This window comes from Chaetura pelagica, unplaced genomic scaffold (genome assembly GCF_000747805.2).
Source record: "Chaetura pelagica isolate M959 unplaced genomic scaffold, ChaPel_1.0 scaffold595, whole genome shotgun sequence".
Taxonomy (NCBI): Eukaryota; Metazoa; Chordata; class Aves; order Apodiformes; family Apodidae; genus Chaetura; species Chaetura pelagica.
In genome coordinates, this window is record NW_009953221.1 from 152784 (window position 1) to 153722 (window position 939).

The window sequence follows — 939 nt, forward strand, 5'->3', positions numbered from 1 at the left end:
TGCTCCGGGCACCGCGCTCCCACCACCCGGCTCTCTCCCCGCAGTCCCCGGTGCGGCACCAGTTGCCACCCCCCCACCCCCGGCGCCAGTCCCGGTCCCCGGTGAACCGGACTTCCCCGTGCTAACCCCCCCTTTTCTTCCCCCTGCAGACCAGCCTGCCCACCATGTCCGTCAGCAGCCACGAGAACCGCAAATCCCGCTCGAGCTCCGGCTCCATGAACATCCACCTCTTCCACAAGCCGGGCCACGCCGACAGCCTCCTGACCCACCTCAACCTGCTCCGCAAGCGGCACCTCTTCACCGACGTGGTGCTGCGGGCCGGGAACCGGGCCTTCCACTGCCACCGGGCCGTCCTGGCCTCCTGCAGCCGCTACTTCGAGGCCATGTTCAGCGGGGGGCTGAAGGAGAGCAGAGATGCCGAAGTCAACTTCCACGATTCCCTGCACCCCGAGGTGCTGGAGCTGCTGCTGGACTACGCCTACTCAGCCCGGGTGCTGATTAACGAGGAGAACGCGGAGTCCCTGCTGGAGGCCGGGGACATGTTGCAGTTCCAGGACATCAGGGACGCTTCGGCCGATTTTCTGGAGAAGAACCTTTATCCTGGGAACTGCCTGAACATGCTGCTGCTGTCGGATGCCCACTGCTGCCAGCGGCTGCTGGAGCTGTCCTGGAGGATGGCCTTGGCCAACTTCACCTCCCTCTGCAAGAGCGAAGATTTCCTCCGACTGCCCAAGGACAAGCTGGTGGAGCTGGTGGAGAGCGAAGAGCTGGAGGTGGAGGACGAGACGCTGGTGTACGAGGCGGTGATGGGCTGGATCCGCTACGATCTGCCCCGGCGCCACGAGGTTCTGCCCGAGCTGCTCCGCTCCGTCCGCCTGGCCCTGCTGCCCGAGCCCTACCTGCGGAAACACGTGGCCTGCGAGCAGCTGGGGACCCGCC

General features: G+C 66.1%; 1 protein-coding gene across 1 annotated transcript in view; it reads left to right on the forward strand.

Moving 5' to 3' along the window:
* The first annotated feature begins 164 nt into the window (after positions 1–164).
* Positions 165–939, forward strand: part of LOC104388886 (kelch-like protein 25) — a 4020-nt gene continuing 3245 nt past the window's right edge. The window contains exon 1 of the mRNA XM_009997812.1: positions 165–936. Coding sequence (XP_009996114.1) covers positions 165–936 — 772 coding nt within the window. The remainder of the gene's footprint in view (positions 937–939) is intronic.